General features: G+C 47.8%; 1 protein-coding gene across 1 annotated transcript in view; it reads left to right on the top strand.

Moving 5' to 3' along the window:
* Positions 1-13,654, top strand: part of Dnah6 (dynein axonemal heavy chain 6) — a 198,328-nt gene extending 184,674 nt beyond the window's left edge. Inside the window, exons 72-77 of the mRNA XM_060383520.1 lie at positions 1,778-1,905; positions 2,496-2,681; positions 3,187-3,259; positions 5,016-5,167; positions 5,800-6,022; positions 13,428-13,654. Of these exons, the coding sequence (XP_060239503.1) occupies positions 1,778-1,905; positions 2,496-2,681; positions 3,187-3,259; positions 5,016-5,167; positions 5,800-6,022; positions 13,428-13,531 (866 nt within the window). The 3' untranslated portion in view covers positions 13,532-13,654. The remainder of the gene's footprint in view (positions 1-1,777; positions 1,906-2,495; positions 2,682-3,186; positions 3,260-5,015; positions 5,168-5,799; positions 6,023-13,427) is intronic.
* Positions 13,655-23,018: the final 9,364 nt, after the last annotated feature.

Consider the following 23,018-nt stretch of genomic DNA (forward strand, 5'->3'; position numbering starts at 1 on the left):
TCAAAAGAGCTACTCTCCCACTTCCCTAAGACTGACAAATCATTTCCATCCCTAGATCAATTGTTCCTGCTTGGAAGTGATGTCTTAACAAGAGAAAGTAAAATAGGTAGAGAAAAAGAACCTGTGACAGAATCCTGCCAGTACTCTAAAGGCCTCCAGACAGAAAGGAGCCACGTGACCCACAAATAATTCTGTCATTCCCCAACACATGAGGGCCAGGCCCCAAAACAGAATGCTCCCTTGGGCAGGGAGTTCTGTTAATGTTGCAGAAAACTGCCAGTTAATTTAGGAAACAGTTTCTCTTCAAGAACTATAATGGGTGAGGGTGGAAACGATGCAAAGATGAGGAGCAGCAGAGACAGCGGATTTCCTCCGGAGCCCCACTGATGCTGAGACTTTCTCCCCATGGTTCATGAAGCTCACACTTGCCCTGTGAAATAAATGGGAGGCAGGCTTCTCCACGCTTAGGGAAGCTCACGCTTTCTTTCATCTACCCCGAGGGACAGGAGGTCTGAGCAAGTCCACAGAAGAACTTGGAGTTCTTGAAATGACCCCCACCTCCCCTTCTCCCTCCTCCCCCTCTATCCCCCCTCCCCATGGGAAATGATAAGTTTCCTGTAACCCTCGCTCTGTGGCCCTGAGAGAGCATGCTGAGTGATGTCCCTCCGGCAGGCAAACTGTGAATACTTAGGATGATCTAGTCTGTGTGTAGTATGTCTTAGTGCCCCTGTGTGCTCACACTTCCCACAGACATGCAAGGAAAATGCAGTTCCTTCCTTTGTTCTAGCCCATCGGGACCTCCATTTTGTGAGACTGGGGCCAGGTCGGACATACCAATTCTCCCTCCAGTTTGACCAGTCGTCTATGAGTGACGTCAGTAACCTGGGATAAAGTCCATTCTCCCCCTTTACTCTGTGTGTCTCAGGGATTGAACTCAGGTTGGGAGGCTTAGTAACAGGCTCTGTTACCCCCTGCCATCTCCCAACCCAAAAAGTATTTTCTTAAGCCCCATGCCACGCCTCCACACCCGCTGTGCAGGAGCCCCTCCCTCAGTCCCTCTGATTCCAAGGTCACTCTGACTTCTGCTCTCTCCCAGCTCTTCCCGGTGACTACCCAGAAACAAAGGGAGCAGGCTGCCCTTTACTCTGTCTGGTACACTCTGCCTTCCTTCCACGATACGCCAGAGACCACATAGTTCAAACAGGCACGGAGGATGAAAACAGCCACGACAAGAAGTGAAATGTTGATTTCATCTCTCTCTCTCTCTCTCTGTCATACACACACATTTCCCCCTGGTTTTCATTAATTTAAGCCTTATTTATTGTGATTGCTTCTATATGAATCTAATGATTGCTTCTAATGATGATACAGGTGTATCATCAAAGACTTATAAATAATAAAAATGTTGTGAAATTTTAAACCCTGGCTTAAATGATGAAAGAAATTAGCTTTAGAAAAAAAGAATGTAACAAAGAGCCAGGCCCAGTGAGATGGCTCAGTGGATAAAATATTCATCTGTCAAGTCTGAGGACCTGTGTTCAGTTCCCAGAACTCACACGAAGGTGGAAGGAGAGAACAGACTCCTCCAAGTTTTCCTTTGATACACACACACACACACACACACACACAGGCATGGCATGGCACGGACACACTCACTCACCCCATGAAAACACAGTCATAATGAATAATATCTTAAAGGAAAACCCCATGACATTAGCAGTGTGTGGGGTCGAAATCAAGGATGTCTGGTCTGAGACACCAACTGTGTATGTTTCAGAATTCCTGCAAATGGAAGGAGCTTCCGAAAGCCTTTTTGTCAAGGACCCTCAAGGCCGCCTGAACTCTCTGACCACCGTCCTTGGCCAGGAAGTGGACCGCTTCAACAAACTTCTGAAGTTAATCCATGTACGAAGCTTACCTTTATCATTGCTACTGGGTGGCAGAGCCTTGGGGAGCACAGTATAAGCTGACCGTGCTTAGTCTCCATCCCATCATTCCTGCTCCCGTCTGGCTGTACTCACCACCACTCAGACCCAGGCTGCAAATGGTTGAGTCAATATTCCCTTATCCTAACAGTGACTGTGACTGAATGAATGTGTGACATTACAAACCCTCATGCTCCTCATTGGCCTACCTTATATCTTGAGAATACTGTCAACTCACTTGAAATTGTCCAGAACCTCAGCTCTCAGTTAAAGACTGAGTTGGGGCTAAGGGCCCCAATGGCCAAAGTTCGCCCCAGAACTCACAGGCACACATGTGATGCACAGACATATGCACAGGCAAAGCACTTAAACATGAAATTTAAAAAAAAAAAAGGTAAAGACAATGTCTAAGGACTGACATGTAAGTAACGCCTGAGGAATGGTACCTGAGGTTGTCTTTGCCACATGTGTGACGTGTGTGCATGCTCAGACACACACATACAGAAACCCATTGCCCCTCCCCCCCGTAGTTACACCTCTAATGGGCACTGATCTTTTTTATTCTCCCAGATTTCCCTAGAAACACTCAAAAAAGCCATTGCTGGACTCGTGGTCATGTCTGAAGAAATGGAAAAAGTCTATCATAGTTTCCTCAACAACCAGGTTCCCTCTCTTTGGTCTAACACAGCCTACCCATCCCTGAAGCCGCTTGGATCGTGGATCAAAGACCTTATTCTGAGGACTGAATTCGTGGATGTACGGGAGACCTCACTTGTTTGGGGTTTGATGGATTTGGCAGTGTGGCTGGCCCTAAACTTCTGAGGGAGCTCTGATTAGCATTACTAATAGGAATCCTTTGATTCCAGAGAAACAGAACCTTCCAGAATGGCTTCACTTTGGAAGTCTTAAGCAGATTATAAGGCCATTTTCCCTAGGCTCTTATCTATATATTGGTTTTCAACTCCAGACCATTTTTTGAGATTTTACCTGCAGTGTATGGCCCCATTGTAAGGTGTAAAACATGACATGGCCTCCCACAGCCAGATGGCCCTCAGCTGCCCAAGCCTCTTGTTCCCTGTGGTTCCAGGTTTGCAGTCCAGGCTGGTAGGTGAGAAGGGGAATGGACCAGGAGTAATATGAGAGCCAGGGAGTAAGTCAGGACTCCAGTAGACAGCACTCTGCCCGCCAGCACAGCTCAGATTTAGATGGCACACTCCACCTCAGAGACCAAGCGCCTCATGAAATCATGTCTCTCCCTCAGCTGTGGCTCAGAAGAGGACAGCCCAAATCCTTCTGGATTTCCGGGTTCTTCTTCCCTCAAGGATTTCTCACAGGTACTGGTACTTCCCCTGGGAGAGAACTTGGGGCAAGGTCGAGGTTTGTAGGAGCTGGGGCAATGGTGTGGCTGCCCATTGTCTGACTGGCCCTGCGGACCAACAACAATCCTGGATTCCTCTTCCTCTACCACCCGGGAGAAGGGAAATGCAGAACTAGATGTTCCCTGGTAATCTGAGTCTCCCCCTCTTAGATTATCTATGCATGGGTTTGATTGAGGCCAAATCCATTGATTTAACTCCCCATCCCCCACCCCCCTTCAAGGGCTGTTTTCCTGCCACCCACCACCCATACCCACACCCCCACACATGCCTCAGCTCTAAGCAGCCTCCTCTCTCTAAAACATACTTTCCATTTTGAGACAGGGTTTGCTGTAGCCCAGACTGCTCGGCCTCAGGGTACAGTCGAGGATGACACTGGATTTCCAACCCTACTGCATCTGCCTCCCCAGTTCTGGGATCTCTTGCATAGCTCACCATATCCCAGTTTCAGGCAGTGCTAGGAATTGAACCCAGAGCTCTGTGCCTTCTAAGCAAGCACTTTACCAACTGAGCAGTATCACCAGCCTAAAAAATTACTCTTGCTATCCCTTCATCAGTCTCCCAGAGGCATCCAGACCCTGAGGCTTCCGTAGACCCAGACCTCAGTCTGTCTCATTCCTAATCCCTAATAAACAGCCTGTGTACGCAAACTCAACAAAACCCTGAAGTTAAGGAGACTTGCCCTAAACTTTCTGACTAGTCTGTCTCTCTCACGGTAGGACAATATGCTGCAAACTTAGTCTCTCCTTTGTTTTTTGTTTGTAGTTTGGGATTTGTTGGTGTTTTTTTTAATGTGTGTGTGTGTGTGTATGTGTTGTTTTGTTTTTGGTTGGTTGGGTAGCTGGTTCTTTGAGACAGCGTCTCACTGTGTAGCCTTGGCTAGCCTGGAACTCACTATGTAGATCAGGTTGACCTTGGACTTGGAGAAATCTGTCAGCCTCTGTCTCCCAAGCACTGGGTTTAAAAGTGTGGGCCACCATGGCCAACTTGTTTGTTTCATAGATTTGTGTGTGCCTGCATATGTGTGCTTGTGTGTGTGTGTGTGTGTGTGTGTGTGTGTGTACTTGAGCAAATAATTGTATGTGCATGTGTGTGCAGATGCCTGTGGAGGCCAAAATAGGGTGTTGGATTCTGATAGCACTGGAAATATAGGTGGTTGTGAGCTGCCTAGTATGGGTGCTGGGAGCTGAATACGGCTCTCTGCAAGAGTAACAAGTGCTCTTAACTACTGAGCCATCTCTCCATCTTTCATCTCTTTTTAATCAGGCCATGAACTAATACATCCCATGGGTCCTTAACGACCCCTGCCCCAAGCATGATCCAGGCTTCTGTGCTCTATGAACTAATTCCATGTAGAATGTTAATAGCTTGGGTTTCTTTTTCAATTATTTCCTTACCTTCTTTTGTTATTTCACTTGTTTGTTTGTCTGTCTGTCTGGAAGGAAGGGCATGCATACCAACAAGGCAGATGTGGAAGTTGGGAGACAGCTTGCCGGAGTTGGCTTCCTCCTTCCATGATGTAGGTTCCAGGGACAAATTCAGGTCATCAGGCTTGGCAGCAGGTGCTTTAATCTGTTGAGTCATCCCACCAGCCTGGACATGGGTTTCCGTGGAGAGGAAGCTCTCTGTGCCAGCACAGCCTGGGTAGGCAAGAGGGACGTGGTGTGTGCGGAGCAGCAGAGTGCTCTAAGGGACCCACCTTCTCGTACTTCAGGGACCCTCCAGAACCATGCTCGGAAATACAACTTGCCTATAGATGAGCTGAACTTCAAGTACAACATGGTCCCGTCTTACCGGGATCAAGCCGCGGTGACGGAAGCAGCCAGGGACATTCCCTTTGGGAAACAGCTGCCCATGGACCTGGAGGTATTGTCCCCCCGACTACCCGGCAAAGAAGCTTCTACTCCCCTGTCAGTGGAGTGGCAAATGTCATATAGGCAACACGAAATTCACTCACAGTAATCCACTATAACATTATGGACTAAATTTGTCTACAGCAGCCACTCAGCCCCTCCTAGCAGAACTGAAATGCTGGCTTCATACTCCTCCTAACTATAAGCACAGAAAATAACAGGAGTGTGCTATAGGAGTAATCTTTATGCGTTGCACACTCTTCAGGCAGTATTGTAGATATAGAATCTGTCTTCTAGAAGGGTGCCCAGATTCCCAAAAGGCCTTGTTGAGAATAACAGATGATAATTCCAGACTCAGTCTGCTTCTCTGGAGGGAGAGAAGAGTCGTTACTCATAATGTCAGGTAGCGTTGGGTTTCCCAGGAGCATCTCCAGTCCACATCCTGGTGAGGCGTGGGCGTGTCAAATGCAGTAGCACACTAAGGATTAGGGTGACCCACTCCCCTTTAAGGTACCCTTCTCTAAAACTCAGTATTAGAAACTACTGTTTTCAGAAGTACTTCCTGCAGAGCTGGGGTACAGGCAATGACTCAGACTGCTAATCCCTTCTTCCCCGCTCACCCCTAAATTTCTGAGTCTCTTTCAGTTGCCCTCTCCTGAAGATGGGGTTCTTGTTCATGGAATGTTCATGGATGCTTCTCGGTGGGATGATATCGAGATGGTCATAGAAGATGCATTGCCGGGACAGATGAACCCCATGCTGCCTGTAGTTCATTTTGAACCACAACAAAACTATGAGCCAATCCCAACACTCTACCACTCCCCGCTCTACAAAACGGGGGCCCGGGCAGGAACACTGTCAACCACAGGTGAGGATGTTCATAAGATCTGCATAGGGGGCTGGAGCGATGGCTCAGCAGGGAAGAGCACTATCTAAGGCTTTTACAGAGGATCCTGGTTTGGGTCTCCCCACCCACAATGTGGCTGACAACAGTCTATAACTCCAGTTCCAGAGCATCCAGTGCCATCTTCTGGTTGCCCAGGGCACTGCACACATGCGATGCCCAGACAAACAAGCAGGCAAAACACCCATATGCATAAGAATAAATAAATACTTTTAATTGTACAGGTAATAACCAAATAAAAACCTCAGTCAAAACCCAAACGCTGCTGGGCATGGTGGCATATACCTTTAATCCCAGCAGAGGCAGGCAGATCTCTGTGAGTTCAAGGCCAGTCTGGTCTACATAGTGAATTCCAAGCTAGGTAGGAACACATTGTGAGAGCCTGTTGAAGAAGAAGAAGAAGAGGAGGAGGAGGAGGAGGCCAAATTCTGGTCATTCAGTCAGTACAACGCTTGCCTAGCAAGTACAAAGGCCTGTGTGAAGTCCTCACCACTAGGGAAAACTGGGTGTCGTGGTACGCGCCTGTAATCCCAGCAGTCAAGGAGCAGAGACAAGAAGATGAGAGGTTCAAGATCAACTCAACCATTGAGCAACCTTATGGGTTTCTGTGTCTTCCTCTGTCTCTGTCTTTGTCCCCTATCTCTGTCTCTCTGTCTCTGTCTCTCTCTCACACACACATACACACACACACACAAACACACACACTGCTGAACCATAGATGAAACTCGGTTATATTATACTAACTGGCATGGAAAGTATCTAGTTTCAATGCCCAAGATTGAAAGAAAAAAAAAAAAAACCAACAACAAAAAAAAAAGCTAACTGTTATTGGTCCAATTAACCAGATTTAAAATGGGAGTGCCTGCTGGAGAGATGGCTTAGCAGTTACGATCACTTGCTGCTCTTGCTGAGGACTGGAATTTCATCCCTAGCATGAATGTTAACCTGTAACTCCAACTCCAGAGGCTCTGACTCCCTCTTCTGGCCTCTTCGGACACATACACTCACATGCACACACACCCCACAGAGATGTACACATTTACAAGTAAAAATAAATAAATAAAAGAACTTGTTCTTAGTGGAGCCACCTATTCCATATACGTTTATAAATGTTGAGATTGTATTTGTAACAACACTGAGTGTATTATAAATTTAGTGGGTATTAACTAAAAAGTTATGGTATTATAAAGTTAGTGTTCATTTCTATTAGAATCTAAGGAGTGGAAAACAGAGCTAAAGGGCAGAGACGTCCAGTTCCAAAATGATGGACTGATAAGGTACTAAAATCACTCCCTCACCAAGTAAGATTTGTCCTATCACAGAAAAGAGATTTTAAAATGAACTAAGTGGAAAGCTATATCACAAAACTTTGAGTGGACCTGAGATATAGTCCTACAAAAAGAAGGCAAAGAGAAAGAAATCTTTATAGATAACCTGAGAGCCTGTGGGCTGGCCTGGGAGATGCTCAGTGGGTAAAGGCTCTCGTCACCAAGCCTGACAACCTGAATTTGATTCTCCAAGATCCACTTGATGTTAGGAAAGAGCTGAATCCCATATATGTGCCATGTCATGTGCAGGTGCACACACACACACACACAAATAAATGCGGTGTCTTTAAAAGAACAATGAGTTTTTCAAAGACTGTTAAAGAATATGCTGAGAAAACTCCTCAAAATGCAGCACGGTGTGGTGCGAAAGTCTGACGCTGTAGAAAAAGCTGTAATCCCCCCACATTTATCCATCAGGCAACTTAGGAGAAAATAAGAATGAGGGAGAGGCAATGTTTACAAAGAACATCCTAGTGGTTCCCTAACAGTAAAGAAACGCTGTGCCCTCAGACTCAGAAATCTCATCAAGTGGGAGGGGGATGCTCTTTACAATGACACCTGGGAAGGGATGCATGGACATGGCAGTGTCCAGCACATAGCAAATTCTGGCTGAGCAAATCATACGCAGAACAGCACTCAAGATAAAATTCTTAGGAGATCATTGGACAGGTCCAAGGAACCCCTTATCCTAACGACGTGTACCTGAAGGGCAACCTGTCAGGGAACCTGAACACCAATAGCACTTTCTCCCAGGATGTGAGTATGAATATGAGTGACAAGACTCATATTCAAGAATCATGAACCGCTTCACTTTAAGCATGGTGTGCCAGCTTCCATGTGTTGCCCAGGTCGGACACTCTAACCAAAAGCAGCTTAGGGAAGGAAAGGCTGCATTTGGCTTATACTCAGGTCACAGCCTATCACTGAGGGCAGTCAGGGAAGAGAGAAGGTGGAAACCTGGAGGCAGGAGTCATGGAGGAATGCTGCTTGCTGGCGTGGTCACAGGCTCGTGTTTAGCATGCTTTCTCATAATATAAAGCCCAGGATCACCAGCCTTGGGTTGTCACCGCCCAGGGTAGGCTGTGCCCTCTTTTGCTTGTTTGCTTGCTTGTTGGTTTTGTTTTTCGAGACAGCATTTCTCTGTATATCCTTGGCTGTCCTGAACTCACTTTATAGACCAGGCTGGCCTCTAACCCACAAAGAACACACTGCCCCTTGCCTCCCTGCATGCTGAGATTTAAAGGCATATACCACTACACCCAGCCAAAATTATTTCTCTTTGTTTTTATGTGCTTTGGTGTTTTGCCTGCATGTATGTCAGTGTGGGGGTGTTGGATCCTCAGTGTGGGGGTGTTACAGACAGCTGTGAGCTGTCATGTGGATTCTGGGTATTGAACCTCAGTCCCCTGAAAGAGCAGTCAGAGCTCTCAACCTCTGGTCCATCTCTCCAGCCCCTGGGCTGGGCCCTCTTAAATCATTTAATTAATAATCAAGATCTTCCCCAACAGGCCAATCATATCTCAGCAATTCCTCAATTAAGACTTTCCCCGCAGGTATCTTTAGGCCATGTCAAGTTGAAAATTAAGACTAACCAGGACCAAGGGGCCATTTATTTAAATTCTCTCTACATAGTAGTGTAAATCATCGTGATATAAGAGTTCTAACATAGCACGATGTTGGCCTCAGGTATGAAACGAACAAACTTTAATCAGTCACTATGCACCTCAGTAGGGGCTGTCTCAGTGTGGAAAGCCAAGCTGACCTCATAACAGAGATTAGTGGTCTCTATCTGCTACCTCACACCTCACTGGAGTCAATGGTGGTGTCGAATCAATGACTAGGCACAGCCTTAGTGATTAATTTAATCTTTAATGTTATTAAAGGAGCAGTCAATACCAGGCTGCTAATTGCAACTCAGGACTATACAGAAAGCCTTAGCCAAACCAATAAGACCATGAAATGAAAACTTGAATTTGAAAAGAAGAGATAAAATTGTTATTTGCCTGCATAATTGATCACATGGAAAAACCCAAAGTAATCTACAGGAAAGGAGTCTACTACAAATGATAGATAGTAAGAACAACCACTACATAAAAATCAACAGAACTCTCAGCAGAGAACATTTGTTCAGCATGTTTGAGGCCCTGAGTTCAATCTCCAACACTAACAAAATGTCAAAAAGTTAGCAGAATTCGGGCAGCATAGTAGCACACAGCTTTAACCCCAGCATTCAAGAGTGGGGGAAGGTAGATCTCTATGACAAGCAGATCTCTGTAGTCCAACCTGGTCCATAAAGTGAGTCCAGGACAGCCAAAGCTACACAGAGAAACCTTGTGTTGAGAAAAGAAAAAAAAAGAAAAAAGAAAAAAAAAAACTTTAACAGAATTCTGTCTGTGTTCCTTCAAAAACAAATAGAAACAACAGTAAAGGAAAAGATTTCTCTCCCAAGAATACTCTTGGTCAGATTAGGAGGAAATCTGACAAGGAGAACATGCTTGGAACTCTTCAAGCATGCTCCTGAGGCCCACACAGCAAGAGCAATATAAGTGGAGGAGCTGAGTGGAAACCATACTGGGAAGATTCAGTGTTATCAGGCTCCCAGTTCCCTCCCAAATTAATCTCTGAGTTTAAAATAATCTCATGTAATTGTTGAAAGAACCAACTCTTCGGATGCACCGTGAAATGAAAACAAAGACTAGCAGCACTTCCTCTGACTAAAATAAAATAGAGGGGTCTACTTCTAACAAATCCGCCCTTTGCTCTAGCAGGGCTGCCTCGGCGCAGGGCTCTCCACACATCAGCCAATCCAATCAATGCACCGTGGAGAGCCAGAAGCAGCTGTGAGTCTGTGGGACCCTGAAATGATAGCAGCACTGCTTAAAGGTGGTCAGGAATGGAGAAGATAGTCCACAAATGGTGCCAGAAAAAAGGGGGGGAGGTCCCGCTACATTTAGATTCTCAGCTCATGTTACACACACAAATTTAAATTACCTTGAAGAGATGGCTCAGCAGTAAAGGGTCCTTGCCGCTCTGGCAGAGGATTGGAGTTCAGTTCCTCAGACCCACACCAGAGCACTCCCAACAGCTTGTCACTCGGCTTCGGGGCCTTTCATGTCCTCTGGTGGCCGATAGGCACATGCCCACATGTGTGCTACTACGTACCCACATGCAGATACACACATAAAGATAAATTTGAAGTTAAATCATAAATTATGGATACTTGAGGCTTAACCACCAAGTGTTAAAACACTTAGCCCCTAATGAAACGGTAGTAATAGTTTCCGTGGACGCACATACCCTCAGCAGCCAAGCAGGCCCACGCATGCTTCCTAGAGGAGGTACAGGCCACGCGAAACACTCCTACCAAAACACTCAAACCTGAGTGTGTCTAAATCTCCCTGTCTAAAGCTTCCTTCACAAGGATAAGAGATTCTGGAAACCTAGCGGAGCAAACAGCCTGGTGTGTCAACAAAGTTGTAACGGTGACAAAGAGGCCGAGGGGGAAACATATAATTAAAGGGGACTTGGGGCACACATCATTTCCGTGAGGTGTGGCCCTTATTTGAATTATGAATCAAGCTGTCGAGTTCCAGGATAATACATGTTATGGGGGGGGGGGGGTTGTGTGTGTGTGTGTGTGTGTGTGTATACACAATAGAAAAATTCATTGAACAGCTATTAGAAACTAAAATTTAGCTATGATCGTTGCTGTAGCTTCAGGATTCAGGATTTAGAGAAACATACTAAAATAAGTGCAGCAAAAATTGTTATCTAGTATTCGCCCCCAAATGACCCAGGAGACATGTGAGGAAATATGTAATCAGCTAGATACAAAAGGAAGGTTTATGTTCTCACCTTTCCACAAAAAAAAAAGAACTGATAAACATGATCACACATGAACAGTGGACCTAGCTAACAAATCAGTGTATTCTAACAATTTCTCGACATTTCAGAAGGACACGATCCAATACTGTTTGGAAACTAAGCTGAACAGATCGCTATCCACGCCTTGTTAGCTACAGCAGCATGGAAAGGATGGAAGGAGGCAGGTTCCTGCTGTTACAGAGACGCAAATGATCCTTGAGTGTAAAACATGTCTCCTCACTAGGGGTCCTGTAGGCATGTGTTTTTAAATCTGTTTTATTGGGGTTCATACACCTCTACCTCCCTTCCTACCTTTATCCACCCTAGTTCCTCCCAACCCCCCAACACTAGGTAGGAGAGAAAGAAGGTCAGAGGGGGAAGGAACAGCATGTGTTTCTTTACTACCTCCTGCTGTTTAGGGGTATAGTTCCCTGGAACAAGTCCGGTCCTCATAATCAGGATATCCAGCAGGCCAGCAGGCCAGCAAACATGCAAGAGCAAACGCAGCAGCAGAATGAACCAGCAGCAGCGGTTGGCAGCAGCAAGGAGAGCAGCAGCCTCCGCATATCTTTGGGGTTCTGGCATCTACACCCTCTCACGAGTCCTCGGAATTAAACTGTCTGCACTTGGCACAAACAACGCCACTGCTAGAGCATGAGACAAACATAGTTAACGGCTGTGGACGAACTGCAGCAGCCCTGTACCTCACACCTGGGATTAGAACAAAACATTCACATAACATAACTAAAACTCTCACTACAGGCTCCCCAACCACTTCAGAGCAAATGCAGCTAAGCACCAGTCCAGGCCCTGGTCCTGCCTGCAAGCAGCAGCTTTTGTGAGCAGGATCTACAGGTCTAACGCCCTTCTCATCTCTTCTGTCAGGCACCCTGATGGTCTGAACTTGCTGTGTAGACCAGGCTGGCCCCCACCTCGTAGAGGCCCACCTGTCTCTGCCTTCCCAGTGCTGGGAACAGGCATGAAATGCCACACCCAGCCTGTGGCTTATTTTGAATGATGTAGATTTGTGGTGGCGGAGGTGGAGAAGAGTGTACGTCTGAGAGCGTATACCCACGGGGGCCAGAAGAGGGCATCAGATCCCCCGGAGCTGGAGTTAAGGAGGCTGTAAGCTGCCTGACTGGTGTGGGAACCAAAATCAAATACATGCTCTTAGCCACTGAGCCATTCTCCAGCCCTCCTCCATCTCTCCCTTACACACATTCAACTGCCCTGAACCTTCTAGTCATCAGACTTCCCCCGGAAGTAAGCAGCCCACTTTCACTTTCTTTAACCGCAGTCCACTGGACAGCGTCTGTGCCGTAAGCATCCTGTTTGGTCAGAAGCACAGGCCTCTGACCTCAGCCCTCCAGGATTTCGGTTAAAGTGGACGTATGACATCTATCCCAGTTATCAACCCTGTGGAGGTGGCTACTGTCTAACTCCGAGTCATCCCAGAGTACACTGTACAGTGTCACCCTTAGGAGACAGTGGTGAGGTTTAGTTAGGGTAAAGGCATTTGGGAAGGCAGCTAAATTCATTTGAGAGAATTCATAAATTCTCTGGCCAACAGAGAACCAATCAAACTGAGACAGGGGCCTCAGGCCAAGGCTAGTCTCTCAACCCACCCATCCATCCAACCATCCACCCATCCATCCATCCTTCATTCCATCCTACACTGGAAGTCTTGGGCTCCTGAAATGAATAAGCAGAGTGACAGGCATTCTGTCTTCAGTGCTTGCTTAGCCATTCAATAGATACATAATTTAATAGATAGATACATTGATAGATGACTACATGAATAGATGCCCTACCTCCCATTAGATACTCCTAAGTCCCATTGAAATGTCAGGCCTTAGTCCCAGTCTACTATTCCTAGAGTCAGACTACAGAGAACCTGAAACGTACTCGTCAGGTATAAGGTCTAAGCTAGACAAGCCCTAAAGCACCATGTATTCTAAAATCTGCTTTTGTTCAGCACGAAACTGGAACCTGCAAAGGACTGTGCCCAACATCTTCAGGTGCAGTCAGGTCTGGAGCTAGAGCCTCTTGACTCTCAGTATCTTATTTCTGTGACTCCAGGGGTTACTGTTTAAATAACAGCTCTTCTCTTCACCCCACCCTCACCCAACCCCCATGCCCACCCCCTTCCATCCCACCCCTTTTGTATCTTTTATTAGGCCATTCAACCAACTTCGTGGTGACTGTCCTCTTACCCTCCAAGAGGCCCAATGATTACTGGATCTCCAAGGGATCAGCATTGCTCTGCCAGCTGAGTGAATGAACAGGAGCCATGCTGGTCCGGAGCTCTCCCCTAATGAGGAGAAAATGGCTTCTGATTTGACTTAAGGGTAGCAACTGCAGCTGTTATTTCTCCCATGCCTTAAAATAAAAGAGTTTTGAGTTATTTCTGTTGTAAATCGCAGCTGTGACGTGGAGGAGACAGATTAGCACACACACCCCTCCTAAACTCGTTCCCCCATTCCATGTGAAAGCCAGGCCACTTCTTTTCAGCGTGTTGCTGAGAGCCCTGGAAAAAACCAGGAGTTAGCCGCTCATTTCTACAGGCTCCCTTCCTTGTATGAGAGGCCTATCCTCCATGTTAACCACATGGACCTGGACACTTCTGTTGCTAGACCTAAGGCTCTCAAAAATCCAACATGGAGAAGGCTGATCCAACAGTAGCAACAACCATCAAGTGTGTCTGCCCTTTTGATATTGTAGGATAATATTGTCTCCCATAAAGTTCATCCTGGAGAATGGTGTGTGCAACTGAATTACCAAAAAAATGTGAAAAAAAATCCTGTGTGTGTGTATGTTCATGTATGTGCGTGTGTGTGAATGTGGGCTTATGCGTGCCACCACAGTGCACATGTGAAGATCAGAGAGCAATCATCATCTTCCACTTTGAGACAGGGTCTCTCTCCTTCAATGCTGCATGTGCCATGAGCTTCTGGAAATCCTCCTGTCTCCGCCTCCCGCATCCTAGAAAGAGCGGACCAGGATTTCAGACATGCCACTGTGTCTGGCTGTTATATGGGTTGAGACTCCAGCTCAGGCTCTCAGCTTCTGTGGCAAGCATTCTACCCACTGAACCACCCCCTCTGCCCATCACAAGGTCTCAAGTAAGTTTATGATTTTGTGTTGGGAAATACGTATAGCTGTCCTCAGCCACAGGCAGCACCCAGGCCAGACTGAACGTGCCAGACAGACCCTGCCTCTGACAGCAGTTCCCCACTCTCTAGGGCTGGAGCAGAGTGCTTGGAGGAGAGGCTGGAGAGAAGGCTCAGCTGCTAAGAGAACCCAAGTTGGTTCCCGGCACCACACGGAGTAAGTTATAACTGCCTGTAACTTCAGCTGTAGGGGATCCAGTGACAGTATCTTCTGGCTTCTAAGGGCAGCCACATACACATGACACACACAGACACACACACACACACACAAACACACACACACAGAGGAGCCTGCATATGCACAGAAGAATTTCCTTCTTCAACTTTAAGGTGGAACCAGTGTCATAACTGGCCACATCCCAATTGGGTGCATCTGAGCCCAGGAACAGACTGAGAATGAGCCCACAAAGAAGTCTCCAGAGGGATGATGCTTGCTGTGCAAACATGAGGATCTGAGTTTGGCTCTCTAATATCCACGTAAAAGCTGGGCGTGGCGAATCTCTAACCACACTACTAGGAGTGAGGGCACAGAAGCAAGAGGGTCCCTCACGTTCACCGGTCAGCCAGCCCAGCAATGGATGAGCTGCAAGGTCACTGAGAGACCCTGTCCCAAAAGGTAAGGTGGAGAGTGACGGAAGAAACCCAAGGTCAACCTCAGATCTCTACACATACCTCCACACACACATACAACACATGTGCGCACACACACACACACACACACCAAGAAAGGAAGAAAGCAGGAGGTGAAAAGCCAGGTGATCAAGCCAGGTGATGAATAAATAGAACCACTTCTTGGTCCCATCTCATCCTGGACAACAACTCTGAGGTTTTGTGAGCTACAACAAGGCCCCAGAGGACAGAAAAGGGACCAACAACAGGTAAGAGATGCTGCTCTGGCTTGGGGCAGACAGCCGGGCGGGGCTCAACGTTCCCATTTCGGGCACAACCAAGGCAGTTGCTCTACTCATTCCACTTGGATTCTCCCTAAGTGGCCCAGTAAACGTTCAAATACCAAATACCACACAAGGAGTGTATAGTGTAAAACCACTTTCTGCCCAGCCCCTCTGACAAAACCGACCCATCCCCCGGTCTCTAGTGAGGTATTTAATATGCCACACAAAATAAGCGCGTCTGCCTGTGGGGCATGCTGCGTACACTACACACCAGGCCCAGCACAGAGACCCGCAGAGCCCACTGGCGGCCCCGCCCCCAGAACCGGCCGCACACAGGCGTGAGGGGCCCAGGAGCCGTGCTGTAGCAGAGTGCAGAGGGTGGGAGCCACACAGCTGCTGACTCACATACATGACGGAGCATCTGCACGGAAGACATCTGTTTTTAGGAAACTCCTTTACAATTGTCTCCTTACACCTGCTGTGTCCCACAACTGTAGCCCACCCCCACCCCGACACTGCTGTGTAGCCGGCCCATCCGCCCCCGAAAAGAGAAGCATTCCCAATGTATATTTCTCTTCAGCAGATGTTCATCCTGCCAGACACAGGGGTGCACACTCATAACTCCTACACTCAGGGGGCTAAGGCAGGAGGATTCCAAGTTCAAGACCAGCCTGGGCTACCTAGCAAAACCCTCTCTGAAAGAAAACAAAAATTCTCCTTCTCAACTGGGTCCATCAGGGTGTCCAGTCTGTGAATTATAGGGATGGTCACTTTTAAAGTCCAAGAGATCAAAGTCACGACCTGGATCCTCCAGCTATTGGAAGACGAGTGTCTCTGTTTTGAAAGCCAGCATTACCACCCACAACACAAGAGTCCAGGGGAACAGGCAAACCTCGATGGCCACCATCTGGCTGTGGTGAGAATTTACATGTCGAGAAGCTGCAGGTGGGGGCAGAGGGATGGACCTGTCCGTGACTGGTTCGAGGAGGCAAAGAGAAAGACAGAGACTCCGGGGCACAGTAAAAACTGCTGCAGCTTCCAAGACACCTCCTGCCCCAGCGTCCACACAGTGGCTTTTTATCTCCCCTTTTACAGACAGAAATGTGTATTCGTACACTTATTTGGTGGTTTGAGCCATTTACACCAGAAACCACACTACAGAACATCAGGAGGACAGCCAGAGTCCTGCAGCTTAGTGAGTGCTAAGAGCCTTTGGGAAGGGAAGGCCCAACTCAGAGTTTGCCTCTGGCACTCTTGGGCACTGATCTAGCTCTCCACCACCACTGGGCACGGCTAGGGCATGAGGATCCCTTCCTGGGTCTCTGCCCCTCCCACCTACCCTAGCATGGGGCCTGTGTGCACACAACGCAGGCAGGACGAGCCAAGGCAGGACAAGGTGAAGGGCCCATGACCTCAGGCTCACCTGGTCCCTTCAGCTCAGCTGAGGACTAAAACACCTAAACCCATGGCCAACTTGAAAGGAAGTGACCCAAATTGAAAATACCACACAGAGCAACTTAACATTCCACCGGTGGGGGAAGGTTAAAGAACCACGTGGGACTCGGACAGCTGCTAGGCCTTCTACCTAGCTACCTCCAGGCTGCTAGCTTTCACGCATTCAAAAATGAAATGTGGAGCTGAGCTCAGGAATCAAAAGCACTTGCTGCTGCTACAGAGGACCTAGGTTCAATTCCCAGTGCCTGCCTTGGCAGCTCACCACCTTTTATAAACTCCAGTTCCATGGAGAGGCAGTACCATCTCTCCTAGCCTCCACAGACACCTGAACACACGTGGTGTGTGTATATACAGCCAGGTGCAATCACAAATAAGCAAACCTTTAAAACGGCAAGTCACGCACGACAGAGGCCCCTCCAGTCCTTTCGATAACTTCTTCTTGCCGTGAGCATGAAATTCTCTCCCTTCCTTCTTGTCTCTGCCTCTGGACCATCTCATGCCACTAAACTGTTTTCTTCTAAGGCTCCAGCTGGAATTGTTTCATCTCGCTATCACTAAGATAATCTCTCCTTCCAGGAGAGACTCTCACTGGGTCCCCTATGTCCCTGATGTTTGCAAAGCACTTAACACAACTCTCGATCTCTGCAGCTACTGACCAGACCCCACAGACCTGCCCATCAGACGCCACAGGGTCTGGTTTCTGCTTGATATCAGCTAGAGGAATGTTTCTTTGCGGGGGCTCCTCCTCAACGCAGACCATAACCAGTAACCTCCAAAACATACAAACACACAAACATGCAAGCATACACACACACCACAATACCTGTGCTTCCCTTTAAAAATCACCTGCTCCGAATCCGGCTTCCCCACTAGCCGGCACACTCGGTAAGGTCAGGCCGACGGCTCTCCAGGTCATCCGCATACATCGCGTGCACACAGCCACAAACACGCCAGAGGGTTTATTTTTAGTTGAGGGGACCCTGGATTCCAGCCTCTCTGGTGTGATTCCTCCAGAGGCTTCCTGCCCTTCAGATTCAGACTCTTCTATCCCTGCTCTAACAATGTGCTTTCTTTGATTGATGGTTCTGGTAAGCACACTCATAAAAATGTCGCAGAGCTTCGATAGAAAAAGGGCTGAAAAATCCTCACTCCACTCAGCTTTTCATGGGCTCATCCACACATCTATATTTAGTCCGGCAGGTATACACATGTAGCTTGAGACAAGCCCGCGGGAAGGCTACCCCCGAAGGGCCTCCCATCTCTCCCCATATGAGGGATGTTCCTGGGTGTTTGATTTGCAGGGGGTCAGTAGCCACCCTGTGAGGGCTGGCCACCAGCCGTCTCCCCCCCCCCCCCCCGGGGCCTGTACTCCCATCTCAACCACCTTCCCCAGAGGAAACAGACACTTTCACAGCTGCTGGGAAACTCAAGCTTGTTTCTAGTTTTTCTCTAACGGTGACTGTAGTCGCCCAGACATCCTTTTTTTAAGCCTTCATTGCCTTTCTTTATGGGGTGGGGGCAGGGGGCATGCTGGTATGTGTGAGGTCCGAGAACAGTGGGAGGGAGTTGATTCTCCCTTCTACCACGTGGGTCTCAGGACTGAACTCAGACCATCAAGGTTCGAACCAAGTTCACCAGAGGGTTCACAGTGAACCCTCTTGCAGATCCCTAAACATCTCTGACGGTGAAAAAGAATCTACCAGCAGGACTTCTGCCCATCTTCGGCCCCACTAAAGTTCCTTACGGCGAGCGAACTTTTGTTGAGGATGAGAATTCCAGGCCGCTAGAAGAATTTCAGCCGCCAGAGGCCAGTGTCCCAGAGCTGTGGAGCCCGTCGCCTGCAGGGGGCGCTCCCTCACTAACCGGAGCCCGCCAGGACTTTTGAACATCTGTAGAGCAGAGGCTGGCCGCAGCTCTCAACCAGAGGGTAGCAAAACCTGGCAGGGCGGTTGCTAAGGGCTCTGTGGGGAGAGGAAAGGGGAAGCCAGGAGAAAGGAAAGCCCAGAAGGACAAAACCTCAGCCAGGCAAAGGGGGTGAGGAACAGAGAATTTCTTACACTGCAAGTAAAAAGAAAAGACCCCACTCTGAATCTGAGATCTGAGGCAGGCACACACGCACATGTGCTCGGGCACACACGGGCCATTATGCACACACACACACACACACACACACACTAAACTGTTTTTTCACAATAAACTTTTTTTAAAAAATCAGCCAAGAGTAAATCCTTCAAGTAAAAATAAGTGTATTTATCTCAGTAGTGCTCAGATTTGCTTTCATCTTTAATGAATTATAAAATATACATATGCAAAAGAACTCAGAATTTGTTTTTATTCGGGTGTGTGGTGTGTGTGTGTGTGTGTGTGTGTGTGTGTGCACTGTTGTGCAGTTGCTCATGAAGACTTCAGAAAAGGGAGCTGGAGCTGGAGTTACAGACTGTTGTGAACCACGCAGCGAGGGGCTGAGCACCAAGCCAGAGTCTTCTGAAAGAGCAGCAAATGCTCTTAACCCCGGAACCATCTCTCCAGTCCTGAAAGAATTATTCTAAGATAAATTTTCTTTGTGATTTATTGCCAGCGAATGTTTGATTTGCATACCTATTGCATATACCCACATGCCTGTGGTCACATAGGAATTTACTGGGCAAAAGGAGCCACGTGTGGAGAAAGATTTAAGAAGCCCTGGGTTAGACTTGTGAGAGTCTGTCTTTTGACCCTCTCCCTTCTGTCAGTAGCGTTTCACTTCCGTGATGATGCAAAGTTCAGCCTAGCCCTCAGCCATTCCTTCTTTTCCTCTAATGTTCACGCACATTTTCCTAGCTCTAACATGTATCAAGACAGTGTCAGTCACACCTGCTGGATCCTGTACCGCCACTGCATCCTTGTGCAAAGGGACACTGGTCCTCACATGGGAGACAACGCCCATGCCTCAAAAGAAGAGCTGTCAGATGCACGTTCTCTGCAGAGTCAGCTCTGTCAGCCTTGGTCCCTTCTCCTCCCTGACAGCTGGCATCCTCTGTGCCACGTCCCCTGAAGCGTGTGCCGTTACCGGGGCTCCTGCAGTGAGCGTCACTGACACCTGCCTGTTCTCGGAATGTTTGAGAAGATGCCTTATGCGGTGACATCTAAACCCGCCTTTTTATATTTAACGCTCTGTGTGACCGCAAGCCTTTGTACCCAGGGCACACAGTGTCCGTGAACAATGTCTTCGTTCTTCAGCCTCTCACCTGCGAGCTGTCCTGGCTAAAGAGGACAAAGCTGAGCCTCACTCCCCAGAGTTACAGGGTTTGATAAGATCCTTTGTTGTGAAGGGGATCTCAGTGCCTCCCACGCCCAGGGTCTTCTGCTGCAGGAGGATCTGGATCAAAGTAAAGACGACCTACAGAGATGGGGAATCCTAGGTTCCTCCTCCTCCTCCTCCTCCTCCTCTTCCTCCTCCTCCTCCTCTTTCTCTTCCTCTTCTTCTTCTTCCTCTTCTTCTTCTTCCTCCTCTCCTTCTCTTTCTTCCTCTATCTATCCATCTCTTTTTCTTTTTTCCGATGCTGCAGGTTGAACGCAGGGCCTTGGATATGCCAGCTAAATGCCCTCCCACTAAGCTACCTTCTATTTGCTTTTTCTTTTGTTCGTGGCTGGCAGCGGTAGCCTCACCTCTGTACTTGTTGTGGAAAGGACACTGCTACCAAACTTGAGAATACGATGCTTGGATGGAGTTTAGGAAAAGGAGGACAATCCTGCCCAAACCAGCCCCTCTATTAGACCATAGCTGAGGAGCTTCCCGAAGAGGGGCAGATTTATCATGTATGTCTCCCATGACCATGATTTAAGGATACCTAGAGCTGGCATGTGAGGTAGGGCAGACAGAAACCTGGAGACACACAGAACCACATCCAATGGGCTCAGGTTACATAAAGAACTAGACAGGAGCCTACAGATACACACATGCGTTTTCTACCCATCAGAGTGCATTCATTAAGACATAGAGGATGGTAAGAAATGTTAATTTATTGTCATGGGATGGGAGTGCAACAAAATTAACAGGGCTTTTTATTGTTTTTTATTTTATTTTTAAGGACCTACGTGTGTGTGTGTGTGTAGGTCGGAAGGAGGAATCTTATTTCCATGGAGCAGTGCCTGCAGGCATTGTTAGCCATCTGCAGTGGGTGCTCTCAACTGAACTTAGGTCCACGCAAGTGAAGCAGCCATTCTTGAGCACTGAACCATCTCTCCAACCTCATCGATTTTGTTAATTAGAAATTTTTCCTTTTCCGTCTTTCTTCCCCTGTGTGTGCACATGCGTGTTTGTAGACACATGTTTGCATGAGTCAGAGGTTAACTACCAAACTCTTATTTCCTGAGGCCCCAGAAACCACTGTCTCAGCTAGGCTCTGCCAGCACCCAGAGCTGATGTTACAGACTTGTGCCACTACACTCAGCTTTTGAGTGGGGGCTGGTGATCCGAACTCAGCTCCTCAGACTTGCACAGCAGGCGCTCTATCTACTGAGCCACCTCCCGGCCTCGGAACTCCATCAACTCAATGTGTCACGGTGAACACATTTGAAACTCACATCACACTGGGACATTGGTGGATACAGTCGGAAGAAAGGAATTTTGCTCCGCTAGTTTTCCCTGGCATTGGAGCCTGGCAGGGAATCGGAAATTCCTTGGCATCGGCTGAAATTTGGGCTCGCCAGACTCTCCCAAGCTCCTGACAATGTTGGAGCCCCTCTGGCTCTTTCTTGCCAGCTCTTCCCAGGTCTCCGCTACTTTTCTGCCTGCTTCTCAGATCCTTGAGTACAAGAAGCTTCCTTTACTGGACTGTTCTCTCCTTTGCTGAAAAGTACAATTCAGACCATCCATAAAACTGGATGAAGTCCTTAGCAAGACACTTTCAACTCTCTAGAGACAACAAATCTGCAGTCTGAACGCATCAAAGGACTCTACAGTCTGCAGCCATCTTTCCCAGGAGCCAGGGAGGTGTGCTAGCAGTTTTAGTCTTCCCACCTACGGGGAAGGCCCTTGTCTTAGGTTAGTGTTCATCCACAGGGATTTAAGTAAACTGGTTAATCCAAACATAATTGAAATAGAGAGTTCAAGATAAGTGAGTTTTGGGGGTCTTGCTACATCTTCAGTAGCAGAAGAGCTACAGAACCCCATTCTGTGTGAGCCGCTTCCCCTGGCTCTTTTATTTTAAAGAGAGTCTCACGTAGCTCAGGCTGACCTCAACCTTGCTGTGTAGGGTTTCGGATCCACCACCTCTGCTTCTCCTATACCCATTTGTGGGGCACTAGAGATGGAGCCCAAGGCTTCATCTGTGTTAAGCAAGCACTCTGCCAGTTAAACTGCGTCCCTAGCCCTGGGTGAGCCCCTTTCCTAAGGGCCTTAATCCCACTCCTAAGGGAGGATATCATGGCCTGATCCCCTCTTAAAAGTCCCACAATACAACACCTGAATTTTGGAGGTGAATGTTGAGACCACAGCACCCCTCATCTCCCTGGTTTTTCTAATGGTTCCTGTTCCAGTCAGGCACCTTTGACCAAGAGATTAGGAACAGGTCCTTTTTGGTTAAAAAAAAAAAAAAAAATTAAATCTGCTGTCCTACTTTATTTCTGTTTCTCTTCCTCTGGCCAGAGCATTTTTGGTGTGAAAAATGACTTATTTCTTCTTACACTTCCATGTCACAGTCCTCTATTAAAGAAATCCAGGGGAAAACTCGGGGCAAGAATCCAAAGACAGGAATCCAAAAAAGAAACCACGAAGGAATGCTGCTCACTGGATTACTCTCTGGCTCACTCATGCTTATTTAGCACCGCCTGCCTAGGATGGTGCTGCCCACGGCGGGCAGAGGCCCCCTCCACCAATTAATAAAACCAAGACAATCCCCCAGAGACGGGCCTATAAGGCCTGACCTAGACAATTCTTTGGGTGAGCCTTTCCTCTCAGACTGCCTGAATTAGCCTTACTCTTGACTGTGTCAAGTTCACCCTAAAGGTCTCCCTAAAGAAGCCTTCCAGCCCCTCCTAGGGGCACTCCTCTGGTCTGCTGTCCAGACTCTTCTGTCTGCAGATCTCTGGGCTGTACAGTGTTCTCAACCTCACCTCCCTCTGCAGCTCTCCCTGACTCAGAAGTCTAGATCCTCCTTTGAGCATTTTTATCCTGGAATGCAGTTTGTTCTTTCAGTTTCATTTTCTTCTGAGGTCCCTGTCCCACCCTGCTCTCCCACATCATCCCTAGGATTGTCTGTTTTATTTT

This window comes from Meriones unguiculatus, chromosome 5 (genome assembly GCF_030254825.1).
Source record: "Meriones unguiculatus strain TT.TT164.6M chromosome 5, Bangor_MerUng_6.1, whole genome shotgun sequence".
Lineage (NCBI taxonomy): Eukaryota > Metazoa > Chordata > Mammalia > Rodentia > Muridae > Meriones > Meriones unguiculatus.